Source organism: Seriola dumerili, unplaced genomic scaffold (assembly GCF_002260705.1).
Source record: "Seriola dumerili isolate Sdu_G_001 unplaced genomic scaffold, Sdu_1.0 BDQW01000242.1, whole genome shotgun sequence".
Taxonomy (NCBI): Eukaryota; Metazoa; Chordata; class Actinopteri; order Carangiformes; family Carangidae; genus Seriola; species Seriola dumerili.
This window is the reverse complement of record NW_019174497.1, coordinates 9,070,470-9,095,651: the sequence shown is the minus strand read 5'-3', so window position 1 is coordinate 9,095,651 and position 25,182 is coordinate 9,070,470. Positions and strand designations below refer to the sequence as shown.

General features: G+C 41.7%; 1 protein-coding gene across 1 annotated transcript in view; it reads left to right on the top strand.

Annotated features, from left to right (window-relative positions):
• plcg2 (phospholipase C gamma 2) overlaps positions 1 to 25,182 on the top strand; it is a 36,702-nt gene extending 11,520 nt beyond the window's left edge. The window contains exons 9-33 of the mRNA XM_022756075.1: positions 118 to 190; positions 1,465 to 1,566; positions 1,822 to 1,940; positions 3,282 to 3,367; positions 3,632 to 3,749; positions 4,859 to 5,027; positions 5,147 to 5,242; positions 8,623 to 8,709; positions 9,078 to 9,247; positions 10,300 to 10,500; positions 13,047 to 13,169; positions 13,253 to 13,433; positions 14,817 to 14,885; positions 14,982 to 15,091; positions 15,494 to 15,590; positions 15,676 to 15,748; positions 17,195 to 17,367; positions 17,664 to 17,766; positions 18,656 to 18,859; positions 20,164 to 20,300; positions 21,952 to 22,060; positions 22,202 to 22,369; positions 23,754 to 23,842; positions 24,011 to 24,177; positions 24,296 to 25,182. Of these exons, the coding sequence (XP_022611796.1) occupies positions 118 to 190; positions 1,465 to 1,566; positions 1,822 to 1,940; positions 3,282 to 3,367; positions 3,632 to 3,749; positions 4,859 to 5,027; positions 5,147 to 5,242; positions 8,623 to 8,709; positions 9,078 to 9,247; positions 10,300 to 10,500; positions 13,047 to 13,169; positions 13,253 to 13,433; positions 14,817 to 14,885; positions 14,982 to 15,091; positions 15,494 to 15,590; positions 15,676 to 15,748; positions 17,195 to 17,367; positions 17,664 to 17,766; positions 18,656 to 18,859; positions 20,164 to 20,300; positions 21,952 to 22,060; positions 22,202 to 22,369; positions 23,754 to 23,842; positions 24,011 to 24,177; positions 24,296 to 24,338 (3,067 nt within the window). The 3' untranslated portion in view covers positions 24,339 to 25,182. The remainder of the gene's footprint in view (positions 1 to 117; positions 191 to 1,464; positions 1,567 to 1,821; positions 1,941 to 3,281; positions 3,368 to 3,631; positions 3,750 to 4,858; positions 5,028 to 5,146; positions 5,243 to 8,622; positions 8,710 to 9,077; positions 9,248 to 10,299; positions 10,501 to 13,046; positions 13,170 to 13,252; positions 13,434 to 14,816; positions 14,886 to 14,981; positions 15,092 to 15,493; positions 15,591 to 15,675; positions 15,749 to 17,194; positions 17,368 to 17,663; positions 17,767 to 18,655; positions 18,860 to 20,163; positions 20,301 to 21,951; positions 22,061 to 22,201; positions 22,370 to 23,753; positions 23,843 to 24,010; positions 24,178 to 24,295) is intronic.

The following is a 25,182-nucleotide window of genomic DNA, read 5'->3' as shown; positions in this document are numbered from 1 at the left end:
GTGAGCTCCTGTTTTTCTCATCTTAACTAAACACTTGCATCATGTGATGTGAATGGAAGGCAGCATGTACAGATAGTGTGTAGTTTGACTGTGTGTTTGCTCCTGCCCATTATACAGTAACACAGATAAACCAGACGCCTCAGCGGTTCTGCTCCACGACTTCCAACGATTCCTCATCTACCAGCAAAAGGTGAAATGAGCCTTAGTGAATGATTAGTGCACCTGACAGCAGAGGTGTTGTTTAACTTTGCATGTCAGACTTTTTGCATGTCTGACTCATTTTTTATCTGCTCCTGTGTGCCTGTCAAACAGCTACCACTCAGTCCCTTTTCCCAGTAATTTGTATTGTAACAAATGAAAGCTGCGGCTATTTATTATTTTTCATGATTAATAAATCTGCTATTTGTGTCTTTGATTTATCCACAAATCATATTCTAATTTCCCCAAATTCAAATACAGCTTTAAAACTAGTTGTTCTTATTACTTGCTCCTTACTAATGAGTTCACTATTTTAAAACTGCTCACACAGTCAGTATGGACTAAACTGTGGATCACTTTGCTTTGACACAAAATGTATTCAGTCACCACATCTTTCAAATTCCATGAACTGTTTTCTCACTCAAACTCAACCACCACCAAACCTCTGTGTATTTACACTCCATGCTGCACATGTTGTAAAAAAACTGTTGTAAAAACTGTTCAATTTACTGTACATTCAAAACTGATAGAAAAGTATTTAGCCACACTCTGCTGTGGAGGAACAGGGACGCAGAGGAAAAGCAATAAAGCACTTCTTTAATTTCATATTTTGATAGGCATTGAAAATAGGAATTGTGAAAATACTTTATAAATCCATTAATAAATACTTCAGATTTTATAAATGGATTCACAAAAACAGCACAAAACCCTTGACAACAAACAAACAATTAATTAAATTAACTATTTAGAAATACATTTGAAAAACAATTTGAAAAGGCATTTCTAAAATGGGAATAAATAACTATATAAAGACCTTTTTCTAACAATTGTTTTTTTTTTTGACAAGTCATGTTTTCTGTACATGAGATTTCATTCCATTTTCATTACATACAGGTCTATGTTAAACATTTGCCACTGTCATCACTTTTGGTATCAAGTTAATGTCAATAAATCATTCACAAACTATGTCCCAGCTCCGATTTAATGCTTGAGTTTATTCATAGTTAGTGCATAAGTAGTTAAAATCATTCACAGTGAAGGAAACTGACCTGTTGTGACTTTATGGGCCTCTTTACTCTCTTTACCAGTTTGAATGAACTGTATCATGTTCTCAAGACAGACGCAGAAGCAAATCAGTGCTAGATTATTCACTTACTTCCAGTTATTGATTATTTAACAGGGACACCGACTGTTCAGTCAGTCTAACATTCGCTTTAATATCTATTTAATACCCCATTTCTTTATCTGTGTCCCTTCGTCCCTCAGGAATCCTGGGCCAGTGATCTGAACCAGGTCAGAGAACTGATGACCACCTTCATTGACGACACCATGAGAAAAACCAACGACCCCGAGTTCACCGTCAGCGAGGTACTCTGTCGCACATAGACCAGGCAGACACAGAGCAGAGACTGAGCATGCAAAGATGTAACAGACTGTGACAGAGGCCACTGTATGTAGAGAGTGTTTTCATTGGCGTACCTTGAGTAACACTGAGCTGAATGTGGCAGGAAACGCCGGGTTAAATAGTTATTTGTGGCAATGTGGTTCAGTTCATAGTATCACATCGGTAATGAGGGACTGTGTTAACTCATTGTCAGTTCCTCAGCTTTTCTTCTCCTCTAGTTCCTCAGCTTCCTGTTCTCCAAGGAGAACTCTGTGTGGGATGAGAAGGTCTCAGAGATCAGCAACCTGGACATGAACAACCCTCTGTCCCATTACTGGATCAGCTCCTCACACAACACGTCAGTATGACTTGACTCTTCCTCACATACTACACGTGTAATAACACGACTATACAACTTTTATATATGGAGTAACTCAGAGCAGATCACACTGATCATCAGGTGGACGACACTGGCTGACATCACTGCTGATGTGTGATTTGAAAATCAGATCTATAGTGACTTAGCCTGCACAATCAATACTAGTTAAAATCATGAATTGATGTGACTGTAGCTCATCTGTACTTTATTAATATTTTTTGGGTGATTATGTTGTAATAAAATTAAATTGGATAGTGTTTCTTCTCCTTTAGCTAGCTCTTTGATCAGATTTGGCCTTGGTGTTGCGCACATTGATGGTTAGAAGAACCACTGACCAATCAGAGCTTTGTGGGTGGGGTTACAAATGGGGATGCCACACACAGCCATATTAATCAAAATGACTGAAAAACATTCACAAATGATATTATAGTAGAAACAATGAATTAGCTTGCCTTGCAGATAACTCACTAACTTAGCTTATTAGAAAGTTTCGTAAAGGGACGTTCCAACTATTTTATAAGGTTGGTTTATTCACAAACTGGCTCAGTGAATGTGACAATAAGGGAGTCCATGCAAAGTTATCCTTAAAAAGCAATTCATTATAACTATTATAACTGAGACAAATAAGCAGTGAGGTGTGGAAATCGGCAAGTTTGGCCAGGAAAGCAGTGCATGCAAGAGATGACACCAAAACAAATGGATGTCAGCAGTTAGTGAGAGAGAGAGAGAGCAAGGGAGCAGCTTTTATAGTGTGCGGAAGGCCCAGGTGAGCGGCATCAGCTGACGACCCTCCCAGTGTCGACCATCTGCCTGCTGAGGTGGGCCAGGACAACCCCAACACAATGGAAGGGGCGTCACACGTGGCTCTTGTCATGTCTGAAACCCTGTCATCTGAGTTTAAAAGATGTGGCATTTAAAAAACAGGGAGGGTTTAATAATAAGATGTTATGATTTGCAATATGGGAAATGCAGGATTTCGATTTTTTTTTTTGGAGCTGGACTCATTCCAGGTGCTTAAAAGTCAGGAGAAGTTCTGCTGCTTTTATTTAAATCTTTTCTTGTTTTGTCTTGAAGAATATCCCACACACTGCTCTTGATTAGCGTCACGATTTATTGATCATTCTAACGTTTCGATCTCTAGAAGTTTATCACACACCTTCCAACGCACCTGCATGCAAGACGTTTAGATGTGCGAATATCTTTTTAAAAATCTGTCACTTGTGAATCGTCCAACTTTATGGAGATACATAACCAGGTTTTTGATTCTGTGAAACGTATATATAACCCAGCATGCCTCCTGTTTTGTGCGTTGCTCCACAGTTACCTGACAGGTGATCAGCTCCGCAGCGAGTCGTCCACGGAGGCTTATGTGCGCTGTCTGCGTCTGGGATGCCGCTGTGTAGAACGTCAGTATAAAATGCTACACTTGGGTGATGGGTGGTTTTTTGGGCTGTTTGACCCAGCACGAACATCAGTAAGAAAATGGTTGAGTCAGGTTTTGTTTGATCTCTAACACCTGGTTTTAAATCATTTCTGACAAACACTGCTTGTAGTTCAATGATCGGTCTACGTATCTGGTGGTGGTTGTATGCTTTAGTTGCTTTGTACTTGCATCATGTGTGTTGTGTATTGTGTGTGTGTGTGTGTGTGTGGTGCTGACTCTTGTCTAGTGGACTGCTGGGAAGGGCCCGGGGAGCCAATCATCTACCACGGCTGGACCAGAACCACCAAGATCAAGTTTGAGGACGTGGTCAAAGCCATTAATGATCACGCCTTCGTCACCTCAGAGTAAGAATCATAAAAACCCCCTGTCACTTCGTCTGTGTCACACTAAATATTGTCAGTGTCAGATGTCACAGTTGACTTTTGAGCTGATATTGTATAAATGAGCAGAGCGTGTTTACCTCCATCTGCTCCACTAGAGCACGGCCCGCTGGCGACACTGTGCTTGTACTGGGCAGCATCTCAGTGTGAACGTGTCACCTTAAGTCACAAACCTTGACCTTGGGGGGACCAGCAGATCTCCTTCTGAAGATCTCAGTTCTATAGGAATTACATGAATGCATGTAAAACTTTCTGGAGGTCAGCGATTGATCTGATTTTAGAAATGACCCTGAGCTGGCAAAAACTAATAAACTTCATTTAATCCCATGCATTTCTATTTGGGGAAGTTTTTGCCTGCCTCATTTCTCTTGACTCAATATTTCAAATGCATACTGAAAATGTTTTTTTTTTTTTTTATCATATTATGTCATTAAACTACATTAAGGTCTTGTTTTTTGTCTAAAATTTATTTTAAGAATTAAAAACAAAATACTGAACAACTTTAGCGACACATTGCCAACATCGGGCCTCATTCACTGATATCTTCTTAAATTCTGTCTCAAGTTGTTCTTAAGAAAGTTCTTTAGAAAACTCAAAGTGAGATTCATGAACTTGTTCTCAAACCGCAGAATTGTGCGCACCTATGTTCTTAGATTGATGAATGCCGATCTCCTCATAAACTGAAAGCGTGTGCCAGTTGGCCCTAATTAGCACAGGTAACGCCTAAAATTCTGTTCTGTTAAGATTCTGTTCTTACCTTAGAACAAATCCCAAACAAGAAACATTGGTGAATGTCAGAGTCTTCGTAAATAGTGTGTAAGTGAGTTTTAAGGAGAAATTTCTTCTTAAGAATGATTGGTGGATGAGGCCCATTGCTCTGTGGCCATTTCTCTTTTTTTCCTCATTAAAAAAAAAAAGTCAGCTTCCTTGGAATCATTGCATCAAGTCCTAATTCACATGGAGATGATTTTTGCATGAAGCCATTTAAAATCTGCCTGTTCACATTGTCCTCTCACAGTGACCCGTTGTCCTGTTTCTCGAACACACCCTGAAACCCGTTGCTTCTCTCTCAGCTTCCCAGTGATTCTGTCCATAGAGGAGCACTGTCCTTTAGAGCAGCAGCGTCAGATGGCTCGCATCTTCAAAGAAGTATTTGGAAATAAACTGCTGATTGAACCTGTGGAGCAAATGGCTGAGCAGCTACCTTCACCTACACAGCTGAAGGGCAAGATCATACTCAAGGTGCTCTCTCTCTCTCTCTTTCTGTGTGTGTGGTGGAATCTGTATATGAATAACAAAATGTTTTGATGCGTATTATCATTACTAATGCCCGTGACTGTGCTCCTCTTGTCCTTGTGCAGCACAAGAAGCTCTGTGTGGAGGGAGGAGGGATCAGCAAAGACTTGAGGAAGGGACAGAAACAGGGAGACCTGGAGATCTGGGACCCTGTGGACAAGGTACTGTCAAAGGGGTCATATGGGTAAGACAAGTTACCCAAGACTCCATCAACACCAAGAACATGTGTTCACTTGTATTTCTTAACATACTTGTTTCATCAATATAACATGAGATGACAGTACTATTGCAGCAGCAAAAAACATTTGACAACAAGGTAAAACGCGTGAAATGTAATCACACTACCTGAATGGAGAGCAGTAGGAATAATATCTGTCAGGCTTTGCAGATGTATAGGGAGGACCCAAATCCAGACTCGCAGGCAGATTCAGGTTCTGGCAGACGGATGAACAAACAGGCAGGTGGGTTGACAAGCAGGCAGGCAAACCGACAGGTACAGGCAACAAATGCAGGAGTCAGGTAAAACACACAGGAACACAGGACCGGATCATGAGAAAAGTTTGGATCAGGTGTGTAGGTGGACAGGGAAACTCAGGTGATTAAGGTGAGCAAGTGGAACAGGGAAAAAAATAAGTCTGGGGACATGTTGTGGGCGGAAGGAGAATAGCAGATCTAAAGGGGGAGAACATGGGCTGCGGTCGAAAAGTGTTTTTTGCTTAGGAGGGTTCAAACTGAGTGAAGTGAGCTGAAGTATCTGAGCAGCATCATGATCAGAGCTGCTCCACTTCTCTAAATAATAAGGAAAGGAGCTTCAGTGCTTCCTATCTTATCTCCTTTAGCATAGGAAACACTGGACCTTGTTTTGAAAGGAAAGGAGAAATGCTGTCCCACAATTCCTTGCTGCCACAACATTGAAAGTGACGCATCACTGCAGTTTCCCCACAGTAGACCCACATAAATATAGAAACAACAGAGCAGCGATTTTATTTTTGTGACACGATCCAGAACTGATGGACATCGACTGAAGCCCAAATCCATAAATATAGATTTATTCTCTTCAAATCCAGTTAGGGAAACAAACATTCATCTTTGGCATCATCATAACAATCAAAATGCTGTTTCAAAATCCCATTCATTGTACTAAAAATGAATTTTCTTTACTTACCAAATGTATAAAAAAGTGAGAACTCTGTAGCCTACTTATGTATGAATACAATTCATTCTGGCTGCTACTCAGTTGCTTATTTTAGTTTTTAGTTATGTGTTTGTAAAGTTTTGTTGTGAAGAAAGGAGTAGACAGGCTGTATATCGTCTTTGTGTTATAAATAAAGTTGGCTTAAAAAGTCCTGGTGAAAGTGCAGTCAGATTCTCTCCACGGTGTCTTTTCCTTATGAATTCTCCTTTACTTCTTTACTACAGCAGTGAGTATGGAGAGTAAGTGAATATCCATCTATACTGACATTGTGACATTTTAGAGCTTTTGTTTGTACAGTAAGTAAAGTCGGGATCGTCCTGCTGCCAAAGCAAAGGAAAAGACTGAAGAAAAGAGATGGATGCTTTAGACATATCTGACTGAATGTGGCAGTTTTTACTGAGCTTATTAACACTGTGTACAATTAATATGCTGCTATCGTCACCAGTTTAATCACCAGGTGATTCTATCTGTTGATTATCTATTGCTCTTTATTCACTGGCTTTGTCCATGTTGGGAAATGATGAGCTGATTCATGTTTCAAATGCACCAAGGTTGGACTTGATGTAATAGGAGTTTGAGTCTGTGTCGTTGCGTTGTTGTATAAATGCACCAGAGTATAAACTCTGTCTATTAAAGTAAAGAGTAAAGAGAGTAAAGAGAGTAAAGTGTGCCAGTCACACTTACTGAAGGGACTGTCCCTTGTCTGCATCTGATTTGTGTTTTAAAGCTACAGACACATTTGTAAATGGCAGTCGTTGTAGCTATAGCAACAGTAGCAGTAGAACCAATCTTATACTGTTGTTACTGGGAATCATCACTGAAATTATGAGTTTATATTTCCTATAGATACACGCAGTGGCGGGCCGTGCATTTCACACCTACGCCTTCACTGATGTCCTACTTAGTCCGACTTCAATAAATACCTCTCATAATACCATCATTTATGACACCACGACTGGAGAAATACAAGAAACACACTTACGCACTACTGGGCATTGCATCACCTCAATTGTGTACAAAACGGGCTATTTTCCGGCGCATTTAAAAATTAATAAACCCACATTAGCAATTAAAACATATCTCTACGTGGTACTGTCAAAACTTAAAAATAAAAAGGTATTTAAAATTATCTGTCCAAAAAGTTTTAAGTCCACAAAGAGTAGGCAAGCTTTAACAAGATAGTACACTAAATTGCAAAATCGCAATTTAATATTCTGTTTTTCTTCAACATTTCATTGTGCAGCTCTGTTTCTCTGCGCACCTGTTCGTTGAACTGTGTATCCACACGGGTGTCCCCAAATGTTTTTAAAAGCACCGTAGCTTGCAAGTGTCCAGTCGTGCTTTGGTGTCTCGTTGCTGCCTTGGTTAAATAATTTAAGTTCGCAAATTCAGTGTAGCTCCACACACCAACTCGATCCTTTGCAAACAAAAGGCATTCCCAGCAGAACAGTTTGCAGCGCGATCGGAAGCCGTAAACCAGGGGTACCGCTCGTAGTTGCTTGCTTGGAAGTGGCGGACAAACCCTTTCCCCGCCTGGGACAGGTTAGCTAGCTCGGGGGTCGGCCGACCTTGTCTCATGAGATTTAGCTTCTCTTGAAAGGTCCATCTTGAAAATGGCCTTGCAAGTATATCTGCAACCAAATCGACTTTTTGCCCTCTGTCAGCCATTGTGGGTTAAAAAAGTAAGTAAATATATTAGATTTCTCTGCTAACGGTCCCTGGGTGTGGCTCTGATGCGACTCGGTTGATCTGCATAGTCTTGGCGGCTCTCACAAGTGAGTATCCAATCACAGGACGCGTACATGTCACGTTCAACGTGAGGCCAGCTAGAAGGCCTTACTGTCAACAACTCGTGATCTGATTGGCTATCGCAACTATCTATCAACTCTATGTGCCCGTTCACTTACAATGCACAGACGCCCGCATTGTTGTTTCTGAAGGCCTCAGCAGATTTCATACAGCGTGGCAACACAAGCTAGCTGAATTCTGATTGGATAAAAACTCTAACCTAAAAACAACAACACTGGAAGGAGCATAATATGACATGAACAGAATATGAAGGATACTTTTATATATTTAGGGAAGGTAAGTTAAAAATTGAATTAACTTTTATCATAATTATGATGATGATGATTTCTGATTATGTTAGGCCAGCAGAGAAGGTCTTGCTGGCCCTGACGGCCCACCACTGGATACAGTATCATTGTTTGGATTTATGTGTGGATGCAGAGAAATGTATTTTTTGATGTTTTTTTTTATGATTTATATTTAAACATGAAGTGAGAAATGTCAGAATAAAATCTGCTCCATGTTTGTTTTACACTTTACAACATTTTTCTGTCTCAGCGATGGAACAAGCACTACTGTGTGATCTGTGATGACAAGCTGTACTACGCAGAGGAGGACGAGGAGCAGGAGGAAGATCCCAGGAAGGTAAAAGAGATTTTTAGAAACTTGGGTTTTTTTCAAAGTTTAGAATCCATCAACTTGAAGTGGTTCAATATAAAATATCACAAGTTATAATCAAGTCATAAAGATCAGTAAACATAATAAACACTGCCAATCAGCATGCAGCATGCTTGGACCAAGGTCTAATAATGCGGGTGATTAGCTGTTTATTTACACAAATACATATGATTAGCTGTTTATTTACACAAATACATATGAGTATATGAATACCAAGAATTGGGAGGAACAATTCTGATAATGATTTACTGGACAGAGTATACATTAAGTATATGCTGTGCTAAAAAAAAAAAACATATTGTCCTGAAACAAACATGCTTGCTTTTTTTTCTCAGTACCAGGACCTGCACTGCTCAGAGCCGTGGTTTCACGGTCGCATGAAGGAGGGCAGGCTGATGGCTGAGCGATTAATCCACGATTACTGCGCAGAGACTGGGGGAAGAGACGGCACCTTCTTGGTCCGAGAGAGCGACACCTATGTGACAGACTTCACCCTCTCCTTCTGGTACAGCATCCCATTTCTTGATTTGATGGCCAAAATCCTTGACCTTAAGGACTGTAATTTTTGTGTGATACACAGTCAAAGAGGGGGTTGCCTTCACTACAGTCTCACAGATTTATTGTAGTTTTCCAAAATTGGCCAAAAGATTGTTGCATTTCTCAGCCATATTTGGAGGTCAGCCCTTTTTGAAATGGGACACAGTTTAAGTATTTCCTTCTGTCAACCTTGTTGGGGTACATTAAAGGTCCTATATAGTCTAAAGGTAGATGTCCATGTGTTGTTTGATTATAGATCAGGTCTAGGTTCTATATTAATACTGTGAAAGTATCAAAGCCTCAGTCCACAGAGAAATGCCCACAGCCTGTATTCAGCAACTGAGCCTTAAAACCAGGCGTCAGGACTTCTGTAACTTTGTGATGTCACAACAAAGCAGTCACCATCCTCAGCCGTGCCCCAAGCCCCGCCCACCTGGACCCACCATCCAACCTTGCAGGATTTGGTTTTTCTTAGTGTTTATCTGAAATCTGCCATATTTTTATTGGATCACTCAGAAAACAGTCAGCCAATCAGAAGAGAGGCTCAGAGGCTCCTCTCTTCTGATTGGCTCACCGACCTGTTGTTACTAGAGCTCCAGAAAGAAGCCTGAGAGAGGAGATGTAAAACTATTTTGAGATGGTTTTTGGTTCTTAAAACAACAAATATATCTTCTTAAGGATCAACACTTCAAATAAAACGCAGAGAAAGTGTAAGATATGGAGCTCTGATACAATGTGGTGTAAGTGATGAACATTCTGGTATAGTGTCTGTGTGGCATCATTGGGGATCCAACCTGTTCTGGGGACAGCCTTTGTAAACACTGCACTGTCCTCTTGTCATGTTAGCATCTTTTTAGCAACCTTTGATCTCTAACCTTACCTAAAACATAGCCATTGATGAGAGGAAACACACCTCAGGTCCAGGAGCTGCTGATTTTAGGTTCTGAAAATTATGTAATATATATTTTTGATCAGTTCTTTGTACTGTATGTGTAAACACATCTTCTCCATGTGTTTCAGGCGCAGTGGGAGGGTCCAGCACTGTCGTATTCGCTCGGGTTCAGACGGGGGACACACTTACTTCTACCTGACGCCAAACCTGCACTTTCCCAGCGTGTACACCCTGATCCAGCACTACAGAGACAACCCGCTGCGCTGCCAAGACTTCGAGCTGCGCCTCACTGACGCTGTGCCACAGCCTAACCCGCATCTACAAGAAGGGTTTGTCATATATGAACCAATCTGATACATCCAGGGGACTGGATACACATGCTGAAAGTCATTATACACTGTAAGCTAGCAATTGATTATGACACCGTGATAGAATTTTTTGTAGAGTAAGGATTTTTTTTCTGTAAACCCCAACTATTAGGGACAAATACACTTTGCTGTTAAACTATTGTTATTGCAGAAAAGACGCTCTGTGACTTAGAACGTTAGTAATAGGCTGGTGAGTAGATCAGTTTTCATGTTCGCTGTGCTGATGTTTAACGTCCTCGACAACCTCTGTAGTATAACCCTTTTTTTAAGACACATAAAAGATAAAAAAAATCAAGTCTAGGCTATTTACTGACATTTTTAATGTCGTAGAATAAGACGTGAAAATGTCTTGTTTTGGTAATCCAACCAAAAACCCATTGACTTTGGGACGGTGGAACCGGAAGTGCTAAAAACGTATTTCCAGCTAGGACTTATTCCTTCAGCGCACTATTGCATGCATTATTTCTTCTTTGTCAACCCCTACCACACAAAGAGCCACAATGCAAGTCAACTGTTTTCAGTTTGACGATTTTGACGATTTGGATGTGTTATGCTAGTAGCTGCTAATGGATCCTCAAAACACTAGCCTTACAGTTCCTCTCCAGACACATTTTAAACTGTAAAAATACTCTGCTGTGATTCTCTGCTATGGTTTTCCACATAAAAAAACAAAACTGGGGCTAAAGCTGATCTACTCTTACTTTCTCATTGAGAAATCTGGATCAGGCCCACCCACCACCGCTGCTTGCACTAGGAAACATCAGAGAGACTCAGCCACATGTTTGAGCCTCAGTCAGACCCAGACTCAGATGAGGAGTCTGTTGAGACCAGAATCAGAGACTAGCAGACGGATCAGAACGGTTAGCGCACTTAGCATATTTTGTTTATGTTGGTTGCTAGTTTGTAACTGGCAGTGGCTGACACGGTGTTAGTGGTTGTGCTAATGCTAACTCTCTCTCTGTACTGACAAGGTTTCAGGTTTATTTAGCCCCACCCCCCGTCACCACAAGTTGACAGGATTGGTTCCTTATGTTTGTGACATATGAAACCCTGGCTGTCTGAATCTGTGTTTATGAGACTGTCATTGGTTCACTGCAGTTCAAGGTGGAAACACTCAGTTATCACATGTCCTGTATGATATGAAAACATCATATGGATGTTACCAAGGTTTAAACACTTGATTTTCATTGGTGGGGTCTTTCAGGAGAGATGAGGAGGGGGCTCACCTCTTTCTTACTCTACATGCCCAGATAGTCTTCAGTGCCAATCAACATTGTCTCAAGTGACATCCTTTTTTTTTTTTTTTTTTTTTTTTAAATATTGCCATTCTTATCTAAACATATGAAGTGAACTACATGCCAAACTGTTAAGACAAGCCTATGTTTGAGTTTCCAGTGTTTGTGCTCAGCTAGGCTATGAATGTCATGTTTCGCTGTACACGACACACAGAGATTAGATATGAATCTTCTTATCTCACCCTGTGGCTCACTGCTGGTAGCAGCACAGGCAGAGACACAAACACAGACACAAAGACAGGCTGATGCAGAGAAGTTACTTTAATGGATGAAAAGAGGTTTATAGGCAGACAAGTGGACAAGCAGGCAGGTACAGGCAACAGGTAACTAAATGCAGTTAGCAGACACATAGGAAACCAAAGGGGAACATACACAGATAGTCCAACAAGGAGCTGATGGTAATGGCTCGTTTAAATACTGACTGGGTTGACGAGGAAACTGAGAACAGGTGTGTGAGTGAGTGGGCAGGGAAGCTCAGGTGACTGAAAATGGCAAACAGGTGAGCAGCTGGATATGAAAACATCTGGTGGGGGGATGGAGAATGGCAGGTCTGGGGAGAGGGAGGGAAAAACATGACCTGGGAAGCAGCAGAAGCTGGAGACAGGGGCTGAGGGGAACTAAGGAGCAGACTGTGACAAATAAGCATAATTCTGTCAGAACATACAAAAGAACACAATTCTCAACATGTCAGAGTGTGTTTACCTGTTACTGTGCTGTGTCAAGTACATTATACACCGAGGAACAACCACAGTAATCCTTAATGCTGTTGACATATAAACATAAAAAGCGTGTGTCGTGTGTGATTTTCATCCTGATATTGGATAGAATCTACTTCAGTAGTTTAGTCTACTAAACTACTTTTAAGTTTAGTCTTTGACTGTTAGTTTGGTAAAGACTCACACTCTTTCTCACACTTCAACCACGCATGCATGGCTTCTTTTTTTCACTTTTCACTTTCACTGATACACCCACAGACACACAGTAACTCTTTCCCTTCTGTCTGTCACTTGCTTTTGAAGCCATTTACCGGTACAAAGAGAAAAACACCTCTTTTGCCAAAGCAGCATGCTGTAGTGCTACTGACATCTGAATATGAATACTATACATATGAATACTTTTGCATATACAGTACATATTCTTGATAAGTATCTTCAGACAGACACAAACATGCATAATGTAACGTGTGTGTGTATGTGTGTGTGTGTTGTGCAGGTGGTTCTATAGTAACCTGAGCAGAGGTCAGGCGGAGGATTACCTGCTGAGGATTCCCAGAGATGGAGCTTTCCTCATCCGTCAGAGAGAAGGAGAACAAGACTCCTACGCCATCACGTTCAGGTGCAGTGATGCTTTTATGACTTTATGTCTCTTGGCATGCTTCTGTTTGTTTCTGTAGTAATCAAGTCCTCTCTCTCTTTCAGAGGTGATGGTAAGGTGAAGCACTGCCGGATCCAGAAAGAGGGCAACATGTACCTGCTGGGCACCACTACAGAGTTTGAGAGCCTGGTGGAGCTGGTCAACTACTTCAGGAAGAAGCCGCTGTATCGCAAGATCAAGCTACGTTACCCAGTCACCCCTGAGCTGGTTGACCGCTTCAGCACAGTGAGTTACAGTAGGAGACGTACAAAGACCAAAGGAAACGTTACGAACCTCTGTAGGGAAATTCTCTCACTGTAGCAACAAAAAGTAAGAAGAAAAAAAATTTGAGACATGTTAAAATATTTCTTTTTTAAATAGTTGAAATGTATTTATTATATAAACATTTGAGCAATAAGTCAAATTAACAAATTAATACAATCCACCAAACTTAGCTCACTGAGGACATTTCTTTGTCTATCTAAGAAACACTGAGCTTTTATTTTTGTGGAGATGAGAAAAATGAGAAGTTGAGGTTGTCAGAAGAAGACCTGTGATGTGAGATAAAAACCTGCCAAAGCATTGATATTATCTTGTGTTTATCTTTGCTTTTGGGCTCTGATCTGTATGTGGGCCATCTGTATAAAGTGGAGGTTAACTCTGTGTGTCCAGGGGAAAACAGAGAGAGAGAGAGGAGAGCCCGAGGCTCCGTTTTATACAAATGTTGGAGAGAAGAACTGGTTCATATTTGTGTTATAACAATTCTTAAACATATCCATCAGCTGATGGCTCATTGCAGATGGGGTGAGGACTGAGCTGTTATACAGCCTATTATATATTGTTACGAAAAACAGCGAGGGAAAGCGAAATCCAGGCTGGCATGACGCCTGCAACCAAAAAAGTTAGAGCAGCAGGGGTCCTATGAAGCAGATACTAACAGTGCCCCTGCTGGTGCTGTTTGCCGCATACGAGGCAGTGGTGGAGGCTTCTTAAATTGATTATTAAATAATACTGTATTTATGGTGATCCGCAGCAAATATTTAAATTGCCAAGTACTTTGTGATAAATGAATTATATCTACAGCTCCATCTGTGTTTGCTGTCAGTCTCACCCATTGCATGTGTGGCCCTCCCACAGCAGCATGTTGACTGCACCTCTTCTCCTACATCCCCCTCTCTTCAGTAGCTACAGCTGTCCCTGCTCATCATCTGGGAATCGTGAATGTCTGTACATCATGTTGTGCCAGTCAGTTTAGTAAATGTTGAAATATTTGACAGGATAATTAAAAACTCTGATCTGCTGTGGTGGCACTAGAGGAAAGGTCAGGGGATCATTAAAGTCAATAGGATTTATCCTCTGGGGTCCAAGAATGTCTGTACAAAATTGACTCAAATTCCAACCAGTAGTTTGGTTCAAAATTTTAAAAAACTCATAAAGACATAAAATTTCCTCAAAGCTGTAGTATTTACATGTTACATCATGTAGTCATCAATGCATCCTAGAGTGTCTTTTTATTTTGTTCATTGTTTTATTCCCACTTTTGAACAATATCAGTTCAATATCTTCTTCTACAGCCAGTAACATTTCCTCTGCACTGACTGGTATCTAACAGTGGACTATGCTTCACAGGAGAAAGACTGTGCCTCTCTGTACGAGATGAAGACATACGTGGAACCCAACGAAATTGAGCCCTCACTGGTGTGTATACACCACTGTATAACTTTGGCCGCCTGTTATCTTGTGCAATTTCCTTTGATAAAGACGCTCGTGACTGTGTGTATTTGTCTCCTTTAGCCTCAAAGTACAGTCAAGGCTTTATATAGCTACCAGGCTGTACGGCCAGATGAGCTCAGCTTCAGTAAAGGAGCTTTGATACACAATGTAACAAAGGGGAACAATGGATGGTGAGTCCACACATATACACACACACACACACACACACACACACACACACACACACACACACACACACACACACCCACACTAATAAAGCTATTTTTGTGGGGACCCGTCATTGACATAATGCATCCCTAATTCGCCTAAACCTCCCTCTCAACCCAAGTCTTAACCCTCAAACAGCCCTTTAAACTTGTGGGGTCCAGCATTTTGGTCCCCACATACCCCCAACAAGGATTTCAGACCCCACAAACACAGTAAAACAAAAATACACACAGGCAGCAACAGACTGGTATTGAGCAATATTTTAGGGATTAGTCGCTTCACACCCCTTCATCATGTTTATCTGCATTTACATTAACACAAATAACAAACAGACTGTTCACATTGTCCTATTCTACTCTCTACAGGTGGAAAGGTGACCATGGTGGAAAGGTGCAACTGTTCTTTCCCTCAAACTATGTAGAGGAAGTCTCCAACAACATCCAACCTGACAATAAAGGACAGGTGAAGATTAGAGTTTAGGTCACAATTTAACTGTACAGAAACTGACTGAAAGTAAACTGTGTGTTTGTAATGTGCATTAAAACAGGACATGGAAGACAACCCCCTAGGTGAACTATGTAAGGGTGTCGTGGACATCTCCAAGTGCAACATCCAAAACTGTGAGTACAGAGTATTCTTGTGTCTGATGCAGGTTTGACAATCCCCTGAGATGGAGGTGGTTTTCACTAACCTCATTACACTGATGTTGCTTTTCTCAGTACTTAATGATATGCATGTATTGAAGATAATAATACCACAGATGGGGGTCAACTAAACACATATAGATGGAAGCCCTTTAGTTTTCATCTAGAGGCTCCAATGTTCATTAAGCTCTAAAATAAAAAGACTCTTTGTTTCTTCTTCCTTGCCGTTTGCTGGCACATTGCTTCATTTCCTGTCACCTCTACCACAGTCTTTCGGGCAGTTAAACAGCATTAAACTACTGGTAGGAGTGTGTATCACGTCATCCCTCTGCTTGTACTCGCACTTGTGACTTTCCCTTTTATTCATATTTTGTGTGCATGCACCTGCAACCTGGTCAAAGCATTGCTGCACTGGCGGTCACAAACTCCAAAGCAAAAATATTTTTTGGCAGTTTGCCTTAATTAGATAGGTCACAGCGGAGATGCAGACAGGACCCGAGCTGTTATGATCCCAGTATATGATATATGTGTTAAAGGAGCTATTTGGAGGTTTTGCTATTGCTATATACTTATATGCTTTACTTACCAGTCAAGAAGAAACGCTCAGTATCACCTTTCATTCCTTCCTCACCAAGAGTTGTCTCCAGAGGTGGCAAGCAACTCTCTTTTTTTGCTTCTCTTTCTATCACTTCTTTTCCTCTACTGAAGTCAGCATGCTAACCAGCTAGCGCCGGCCCGGTCGGACTGTCTTGTCGCTTCCCGATATCAAGTCACTGTAGCATCCAATCTGCCCTGAAGAAGTAGCTCTTCTAGGAGGGTGTATTATAACCTCTTGTCTTATAAAAAACAACGATGGCATAAGCTCATGGGAAGACTGGTAAATTAACAGCTGTTAATGCTAGTGCTGGCTATGTAGCAATAGCAAAACTAACTAATAGTATCCTTTAACCACTCGGCCCCCACAGTGCCCCTCCACAGTGTACCTTTATATGAAAATGTCAGGTAAATATCAACCTGACGTACTGTATTTCTCATACATGTGGCCAGTGTGACAATACAACCTCTGTGAAAGAAATGAGGGCTGAATACAAAACAATGTGTATCTGGACAGGCTGCATGATACTCCTAAAGCTTTCCAAATAAACATGAATCATGATTATCATTATTATATGCTCTGCATCGTGCATACACGTTGTATGTCAAATGGTTGTGGAGAGTTGATCCCATGATTGTAGGTCCTTGACACCAACACATTTGAGAGATGCGTCTCTCCAGTAACTGAGAACTTACTTCTTTGAATGTCATTTAGGCCAGTCCTTCAGTAAGCACAAAGTCTATGGTTTAATCTTTAAACGTCAAGGAATTGTGCATCCCTCTTCACCCTCCCTCAACGAGCCTCTTTCCCTCCCTCTTTGTTTCCAGTGAAGAATGGTAAAAATGGGAAGCCACATGTGTTGACCCTGCAGGATATGGAGCAGGACAGTCTGCAGTTTGACCTGGCAGCTGGCTCTGTGGAGGAGCTGTTTGAGTGGTACCAGGTGGCCTGGGACATTACTCAGAGAGAGATGAGCAAGCAGTACCACAGGGAACAAGAGGTTGGTATCTCACTGTAAATGATAATATATGTAGTGGAGGAAGAACCCACTTAAAATAGTTAAAAGCTATAAGGGACATCTAAACTATGTTGTAACACAACAACTATAAAAGTCTGGTAAATAATGTTGTTTAATTGCCAGTCAGCTCACATTGTGATTTTACATACTGGTTGTCCATGTCCACAGCGTATGACTGAAACAGGCTACACACTGTAAAACCACAAAAGACTGTTTCACTGGTATTCTGTCAGCATCACTGTGCAAACAGGAAGTGGCTTTTTTTTTTCCAATGTCAGATGAGACAGCAGGTGGAAGTGGAAAAGAAGGCAGAAGTTGCCATGGAGATGTCGGACCTGGTGGTCTACTGTCAGCCACGCAGCAAGGAGAAGGACCGCTTTGGTAAACACATGCAGATACACAAAGACCTTTACCACACCTACATAGTGGAAAGAGGCTCAGTGCAAACAGTCTGTACTGTTAGGGTAAAGTCTTAGAGTGCTCTAGTTTTAGTGTCACCTTAAAACCAGATAAGGTCGCCTCAGTGTAGTATTCCTTCAGTACAAAATTCAAATTAAAGTTCCCGTATAGTATAAAGGTAGATGTCCATGTGTTGTTTGATTATAAAGCAGGTCTAGGTTCTAAATTAATACAGCCTGTATTCAGAAACTGAGCCTTAAAACCAGCCATCAGGACGTCTGTAACTTTGTGACATCACAGCAAAGCAGTCACCGCTCTCAGCCATGCCCCAAGCCCCGCCCACCTGGACCCACCATCCAGCCTTGCAGGATTTGGTTTCTCTGAGTGTTTAAAGAAATCTGCTATATTTTTGGATCACTTAGAAAACAGTCAGCCAATCAGAAGAGAGGCTCAGAGGCTCCTCTCTTCTGATTTTCAAACTCCCTCTTCACTTGCATCCACACATTCACCAGAGCCCTCTGAATTAAGCTATATTTCCTTTATACTCTTCATATTCTATAACTTCATCTGCTGTCTACATGATAACTATTAATAAACAGCTGACAAAATGGTCAGTTACCTGGCATGTCAAATCTACCCCACCTTAGCAAGCAACTGGGGCAAGGTGAGGCGGCTGGAGACGTCTATAACGTTACAATCAACAGCCAACTACCTACAAGCAGCTTACAGCATGTCAATCTAAAGATAATCAGTATAACCACCAAGGATCCACAGTTTCAGTCAGGTTTATTGACCTGTTGTATCATCTGATACGTCCTGAAACTGAACTGTTATTATCTGACCCCGACCCTTCTTCTCTCCGTCTCTGCAGACAGTTACAGCTACAAAGAGATCCGCTCCTTCGTGGAGAACAAGACGCCAGGAAAGAGTCGCACCAGGGAGTTCCTGCAGTACAACCGCAAGGCTCTGAGTCGTATCTACCCAAAAGGGCAGCGTGTGGAGTCGTCCAACTACGACCCTTACCCACTGTGGGGCGTTGGCTGTCACATGGTGGCTCTCAACTTCCAGACTGCAGGTGCAGTAGTTTATCTGGGCTGAGCTCCCAGAAGGCACAGCTGTAGAGGAAAGTGTTGCAGATTCATACAGTGCTTCTTCTCTTGTACTTGCTCATCATGTCACAGAAAATGTATTACAAGAAACTGCTGCAATCAGCGGACAGACCTGCAGAGGCTTACAGATTACAGTTTTCTTTGATCAAGTGTGACACAAAAATCTGATCACTGACAGTGTTGACTTCAGCAGGAATCAAGATAACTGGAGAGTCCAGAATTAGGACTCTCCTTTGCCAAATGCGAAGCAGTGCCAACAAACCTTTTTCACAGTTCATATTTTGTCGAGGCAGGAAAAGCACAGGTGTCCCGGTATGTCATGTCATCTCACTGACATGCAGAATGCCAGGGGCCCGAAACCGATGCTCCCTAAATGGAAATGGTGTTTTGGTGTTTGTACGACACTTGTCTCCTTTTCAGTAATGAGAATATTTCTATGGGATTTGGAGGAACTTGACCCAAAAGGTTAAACATTCAACAGAAATAACGAGTGCTGCGCCTGCAATGTTCTCCATGGATGATTCCTATATCACTGTGTTTCATTTCAGTCAGTGCCAGCTGCTCATTCTTTCACTTTCACACAAAGCTCCCGCGTGGGCGGGTCTTACAGGATTACTTCCCCATTGGTCTACAACTTTATTAGTGACAGCCAATGACCTGAGGGCGGTTTAACTTTATCTTCTATCTGCATGAGTAAGCCATGGCAGTGTGACAGTGAGCCAGCATGTGCAATAGCCAAACTTATTTACACCTCTGCTTTTCTCACCGTCACATGTCTCCAAATGTCTTCCGTGAAAAAGGCCAGTGGCACTGCATCAACAATGTATGAATCTGGCAAATAAGAAGGGAATATGTACTGTGGCCAGTATATATTCACTGGAGACTGATGAAGGAACAAGGAAGAAGTGTGGGACGAGGAGGGAACGGGGGACAGGTGAGCAGGGCCAGGTGACCAGCAGAGGGGGAAAACTCAAGAGGGACGACTAGTGGACAGATGAGGAATGGCAGAGTCTGGAAACTCAGGTTTCTGAGATGGAAGAGAGGGAGAGAGAGGCAGAGCAAACACTTGCTGGTGTTTTAGCTGGACTGATGTAACCAGCTGTAATAACCGGTTAACTCTCAGCATCCATTCTGGTGAAGAGTGTTTGACTTGATCTTTACAATAATGTCAATACTGGCAGCCTAAAGGGAAGGTGGAAGCTGTTTTCAGCTGTGTGGTGTGACACTAATGAAGAGCAGAGGTTCATATAATGTGTATGTGTCCACCCAGATAAATACACCCAGCTGAACAGCGCCCTCTTCAGTCTGAATGGACGGACGGGCTACGTGCTGCAGCCCGAGCTCATGCGCTATGATACCTACGACCCTCACCAGGAGAAGAAGATCAAGTACAACATTGTGGTTCGGGTATGTCTGTACCCAGACACACACACACACACACATTTCTTAATAACTAGCTAACACATACAGTAGATTCAGAGTGTACTTTATTGTGTTGTAGGCTTTTGCTCATCAATCTGTGCTCAATGATCCATAATGACAAAGTGAAATTGTGTTTTTAGAAATTTATTTAAAATCAAAAACTGAAATCTCTCATTTATAAAAGTATTCCGACCTTTTATCCAGTGTTCTGTAGAAGCCTGTCTGGCAGCAAGTACAGCTTCATGTCTTCTTGGGTAAATCTAAACAGAGTTTGCACACCTGGATTTGGGCAGTTTTTCCAGTTCTTCCTGGCAGATCCTATCATGCCCTGTCAGACTGGATGGGAAGCGTCTGAGCTGCCATCTTCAGGTCTCTCCACAGATGTTCTGCAAGGTTCATGTCTGGTTTTTGGCTGGACCTTGTCCCGAAGCTACTCCAGTATGATCCTGGGTGTTTGCTTTGGGTCACTGTCGTGCTGAAAGGTGAACCGTCACCTCAGTCTCAGGTCATGTGAACTCTGGAGCAGGTTTTCTTCTCTGTATTTGGCCGTATTCATCCTTCCCTCAGTTCTGAGCAGTCTCCCTGTCTCTGCTGCTGAGAAGCACCTCCACAGCAGGATGCTGCCACCACCATGCTCACTGTAGGGATGGTGTTATCCAGGTGATGAGCAGTGCCTGGTGTTCACCAGACATAGTGTTTAGAGTTCTGCACAGAGGGTTAAATGATCAGAAAATCAGACCAGAGAATATTTTTTCCTCATGCTGTCAGAGTCTTTTAAATGCTTTTGATTGTTTTAACAAACTCCAGACTGTCATATGTCTTTTACTCAAAGTGGCTTCTGTCTAATCACTGTAGCCTAAAGTCCTGACTGATGGAGAGCTGCTGAGATGGTCATTCTTCCACCAGGTTCTCTCCTCTCTGCAGAGGACTTCTGCAGCTCTGTCAGAGTGAATGTTGGGTTTGTGGTTTCCTTCCTGACCAAGGCCCTTCGTGCCTGGTTACTTAGTTTGGCTGAGCAGCCAACTCTAGAAGAGTCCTGGTTCCAAACCTCTTCCATTTCACTGTTATTGAGGCCATGTATACACAGGTGTGTGTGCTCTAAAATAGTGCTTCTCAAACTTTTTCACATCGAGGACCCTACGCTGACACAAATTAAAGCATGGACCCCCATTTGATAAGATTCTTGCTTTTAGATGTTTTATGACTGAAAGTTTGAAACCCAGGACCAAAACACTCTGTTACTTTGTATGGGTGGAAAAAAAATGATGTCCCTTTTTGCAGGGGACCCGTAGGAACCCCCTCAAAGACCCCTGGGTCAATTCAGTTTGCCTCAGGTGGACTCTAGTCAGGTTCTAGACACATTTCAAGGATGGTTAAAGGTTAAGGGTCTGAATGCTTTTGTACATATGTGGTTTTTGATAACTCAATCACTGTCAAATCACTTTGTCTTTATTGGTTATTGAGTCTAAACGGATATAAAAAAAAAAGAATCATGAACACAATGACGTGGGGAAAAAATGAAATACTTTCTGAAGCTACTGTATGTCTTCATCATGAGGAGGCCTCAGGACCTGTACAGCTGCAGGGCCACATCTGGAGAGAACTTTCTAACAGCACCTGTGTTTGACCTCTGCAGGTGATCGCTGCCAGACACCTTCCTAAACCCGGCCGCAGCATCGCCAGTCCGTTTGTTGAGATCGAGTTATGTGGAAACACGGAGGAGAAGTCCAAGACCGTCGTCTATCGTAAGGAAAAGGGGGGAGGGGAAGATGGGGAGGGTGAGACCTACGGATGGAGAGAAATGAGACTGAGAGAATTTTACAATCAGAGGCTTTGTAGGATGTCAGATATCCCCTGTTGAAACAGAGATGTTCTGCCAACTGCAGGTGATAACGGTCTGAACCCGGTTTGGAAAGCCCCAGCAGAGCCTGTGGTCTTCACTGTATACGAGCCTGAGCTAACCTTCCTGCGCTTTGTGGTCAACGAGGAGGACATGTTCTCAGACCCCAACTTCCTGGCTCAGGCCACATTTCCTGTCAAAGGCATTCGCTCAGGTGGGAGCACAGACACACAGCACAGAGGTTACTGAGCAGCTATCCACATGAAGCTGCTGCAGCAGTCAGTGTCAAGCCAGAGCACGACATGACATGACATGACATTTCTTTTCTGTTCAATCTACCTACTTTATTACTTTTCATCTCTGCCCTTTCTTGCTCCTCTTTTGAGACAGTTCAGATTCCATATAGAGCAGACAGTATGGATGATCAGTAAAGAGAAACGAATATGACCTACTACAGATCATGTACATCATCATATCGCCTCTATTTTACAAAGAATCCTGTAGTGTTTTGAATTTGATTTGAATCTTCCCCTGGTTTCACTGCAGAACGAAAAGAAACATATAGAAGCTCAACTGAAAAACGCTCATCACAGTAAACATTAGGTCTGCTTTTTAGATTTATGTTGCAAAATGATGACGCAACATGTGAGTCTGAAAGTCTGTAGTGATAATGTAATTTTGACCACAAGAAAAGCAGACACACAGTAACGTTCACTGTGGTGAACTGAATTCAGTGTCTCATGCCTGTTCTTGATGCAGAGGCTGTAGGTTTGGCTTGAAGTCTGAAGTTCTTTAATCACATATACTACTACTGAACTACTTTGACTCAGTACAAGTACAGAAGTATTCTCAGCTTTGTGTACTGAAAGTGTAAAAGTAAAAGTACTGCAACAAAATGTCCCCCGTGACAGATATATTATTATTATTATAAACACATATAATATTATATATACAATACATTATTAGATTGTTAGTTCAGCTTTGTGTCAGAAGCATTATACTCCTGTAGTTCCTCCAAAGGGGCGTAAGATAAATCTGAGGTGATGTATGGGTGGTAAAGAGGATAAAACAAAGATATGATACACACATTCTTTGCAGTTTTGAGGGGAAATGTCTCCTTGGTGCAAACAACTAATTAAGACATTTGAAACATGAACACAGCTGTTTTTTTGTGAGGTGCCACTAACCAAAAAGGTTTGAAACCACTGGTTTAAACTCTGTGTGAGAAATGCTTGGAATGAGTTGCATTCTTTTTTTTCTGGTTAATACAGTGGACTAATGTTGTGCAGTTGAAGTATAAAGTAGCATCAAATGGAAATACAAGTACATGTACATTACAATTATACTTAAGTACAGTACTTGAGTAAATGTACTTATTCTTAGTTACTCTCCACCACTGCAACACACAGAGCTCCTTTACTCCCCCCGAGCAGGTTTAACTGGCTCTGCAGCAGTTATGTTAAATTACCTGGGATTTCTAATTAACAACAATCAAACACCAGGGTAGACCTTTAATTCTGTGGTTTGGTGTGATCATTTACAGGCTGAACTGTGTGCACACAGAGTGGATCGAATGTCTTTTTTTATTGATCCAACAGGTTTTCGCTCCGTGCCTCTAAAGAACGGCTACAGTGAAAACTTAGAGTTAGCCTCTCTACTGGTCTACATCAATGTACAGCAAGCAGAGGTGAGAACACACACACACACACACACACACACACACACACACACACACACACACACACACACACACACACACATTAATGTTGATTATCATATTGTATATCTTCAGTTTGACATCAATATGGAGGTATAGTATTTCAGTAGTGGTGATCACATGACTCTTGTCATTCAGAAAGCAGAGGAGGAGCTGTACTCATCTTCAAGCCAGCTGAGGAAAAAGCAGGCCGAGGTCAGCAGTGAACCTTTCCTGTACGACACTCACACCAACATTCAGCGCTCTGCCGCCCCTCGCCAACACAACAGCCTCACGAGAGAGTTCAGCACCAGCGAGAAACACAGGTATGCCTCAAACTCACAGGGTGTGTGGGTTTGTGTGTGTGTGTGTGTGGGTGGGGTTAAATGAAATGAAATGTATGACATCTCTTATTATTTCCACTGTCTTTTCTTTGTGCCCTAGGACAAAGGAAAAGAAGATAAACAACAGTAAGTTCTATTCCTGAGGCCTCAACAGAACCTCACCTGTCGACGCCAGAAGGATTTGTGATCTCGGCAGTTCAGAGTTTTCCAATAGTGACATTTCATAATTTTTCATTTCATACCAAAAATGACACGTGTCCAATGTTCCCCCAAACAGTTTTCTATTTATTTAAGATTTAAAAAAAAAAAAATGTGGCGTCAACATTTTCTGAAATATGGAAATATTGGAACATGTTAATGTTATTCTCAGGGTTCTTTCTGTAAAAGCCTTCTGGGAAATGTAGGAAACTAATAACAAGGACGGGATGAGGCAGGTATAGGGAAGGTGAATTGTATATTTCCTCTGAGGAGTCCCCACAGACAGCCAGTGTAGTGCTTAATAATTGTGCATTCAGTCTGTAATCAAACTGCAACACTGATGCTTGGATGGTATTTATTTTTACTATGAGTGTTCGCTAACCGTGATAACAGTTTTCACTGTTTCATGTAGGACAGAAGTTTGTTCTTCTGTCAGGGAGCTTGAGTTTTTTTTTTCCAACAACATTTCAAATGTTAATGAATGTGAAAACAAAGAAAAAAAACTGATGTGTGGCACACTGGCTGCTGTGAGTCTGATGACATGGAAAGGTTGATTTTGCTGTGTAGTTTCACCAGTGACGTTGTTTTATCTGTGTGGTTTACGTTGTATCTTTGAAAGTGAAGTCAGATTAATGAAAACAAGCGACTTAATCCAACGTAATGAGAACATGTCATGTATTTAATTTGAAGGCATTTCAAGGAAGCAAGATGATGTTTGTAGCTTTGCTGTGATTCCTCTGTGACCTTCTAATGAATCGAGTCAATAAAGTTTGCTTTGTGTAAGTACAA